A 1,070-nucleotide genomic window follows, 5' to 3' on the forward strand; every position below is an offset into this window, starting at 1 on the left:
CCCCCCCCCCCCACATATATAAATACACTCCTAATAAATATAAGGCAAACGTTACTGTATGCATTTTAATCTAGGCTCATTCAATTTCACATTTATAAACTAGGCTACGTTTCAGTTTTTTATAAGTTGCCCTCGAATTTGTTTCATTGTCCTACACTGTGTAACGTTAATGAACTAGAAGTAAATGCAGTTACTTTTCATGTCAGGGAGGAGATGTGAGTGTTCATAAAGGAACAAACCTGTCCTGTGTAACCGAAGATGAGGGTTGAAAACAGCGTCTAGAAGGTTCCGTCGTCGCTCGTTCTCTTCTTTCGACCGACACAGTTCCTCCTCGTACTCTGCTATCGTTCTTTCAAACAGCCCAAATATCTCTTCAGCAGCCGCGGTTAGTCGCTGCTTCACCAACGCATTCAGCATTTGGACTTTAGACATCTTCACACAAACTCTGGGAAAAACACTGTTTGCAGTCACGCTAGCTCTGTGCTGCTAACCAGCTATAGCACGCTAAGCTAACTTCAATAGCTTGTAACTAACCTAATATTACCGAGGTAAAACGCTCTGAAAAAAAGTTCAAACACACGCAGTCCATTCAGACAGTTTTATCCGGACATACAGAGGCTGTGATGGATCACAAAAATGGGACTCTGCTGTTGGAAATTGTTCATGGGTATATTAAAAAAAAAAAAAACAGAACAAAGTAGTTTTCATAGCCTTTTAAAGAGTTTTAGTTTTGCAGAACTTCTCATGGACGTGTGATGAACTAGCAGTGAAAGAGACTTCTCCTTTTTCCTTCTGCTTCAACCTTCTTCTTCTTTGGAGGGCTTGGCACATTACTATTGTTAGTGTCCCTATACTGCCACCAACTGTACAGGAGTGTGTGATGAAATTGCTTGCATAAACTCGGTCTATAATTTAAAAAAAACTATATTCTCTTTATTATATCAGTATTATTAATAAATAAATAAAGCTTCAAGTCTTTTCATACCCTTTTCTTCAAATATATCATGTACTTATGTATACCATTTCCTGCTAGTTTACATTTCTCACATGCAAATGTTCTACTTTTTTCT

At 38.1% G+C, this 1,070-nt stretch overlaps 1 protein-coding gene across 2 annotated transcripts in view; it reads right to left on the reverse strand.

Moving 5' to 3' along the window:
* LOC117957704 (oocyte zinc finger protein XlCOF6-like) overlaps nt 1-801 on the reverse strand; it is a 25,871-nt gene extending 25,070 nt beyond the window's left edge. For both annotated transcript variants that reach the window (XM_034893704.1, XM_034893705.1), the window contains exon 1: nt 240-801. In XM_034893704.1, coding sequence (XP_034749595.1) covers nt 240-432 — 193 coding nt within the window. In that variant the 5' untranslated portion in view covers nt 433-801. The remainder of the gene's footprint in view (nt 1-239) is intronic.
* Nucleotides 802-1,070: the final 269 nt, after the last annotated feature.

The sequence above is a fragment of the Etheostoma cragini genome, chromosome 15 (assembly GCF_013103735.1).
Source record: "Etheostoma cragini isolate CJK2018 chromosome 15, CSU_Ecrag_1.0, whole genome shotgun sequence".
NCBI classification, from domain to species: Eukaryota; Metazoa; Chordata; class Actinopteri; order Perciformes; family Percidae; genus Etheostoma; species Etheostoma cragini.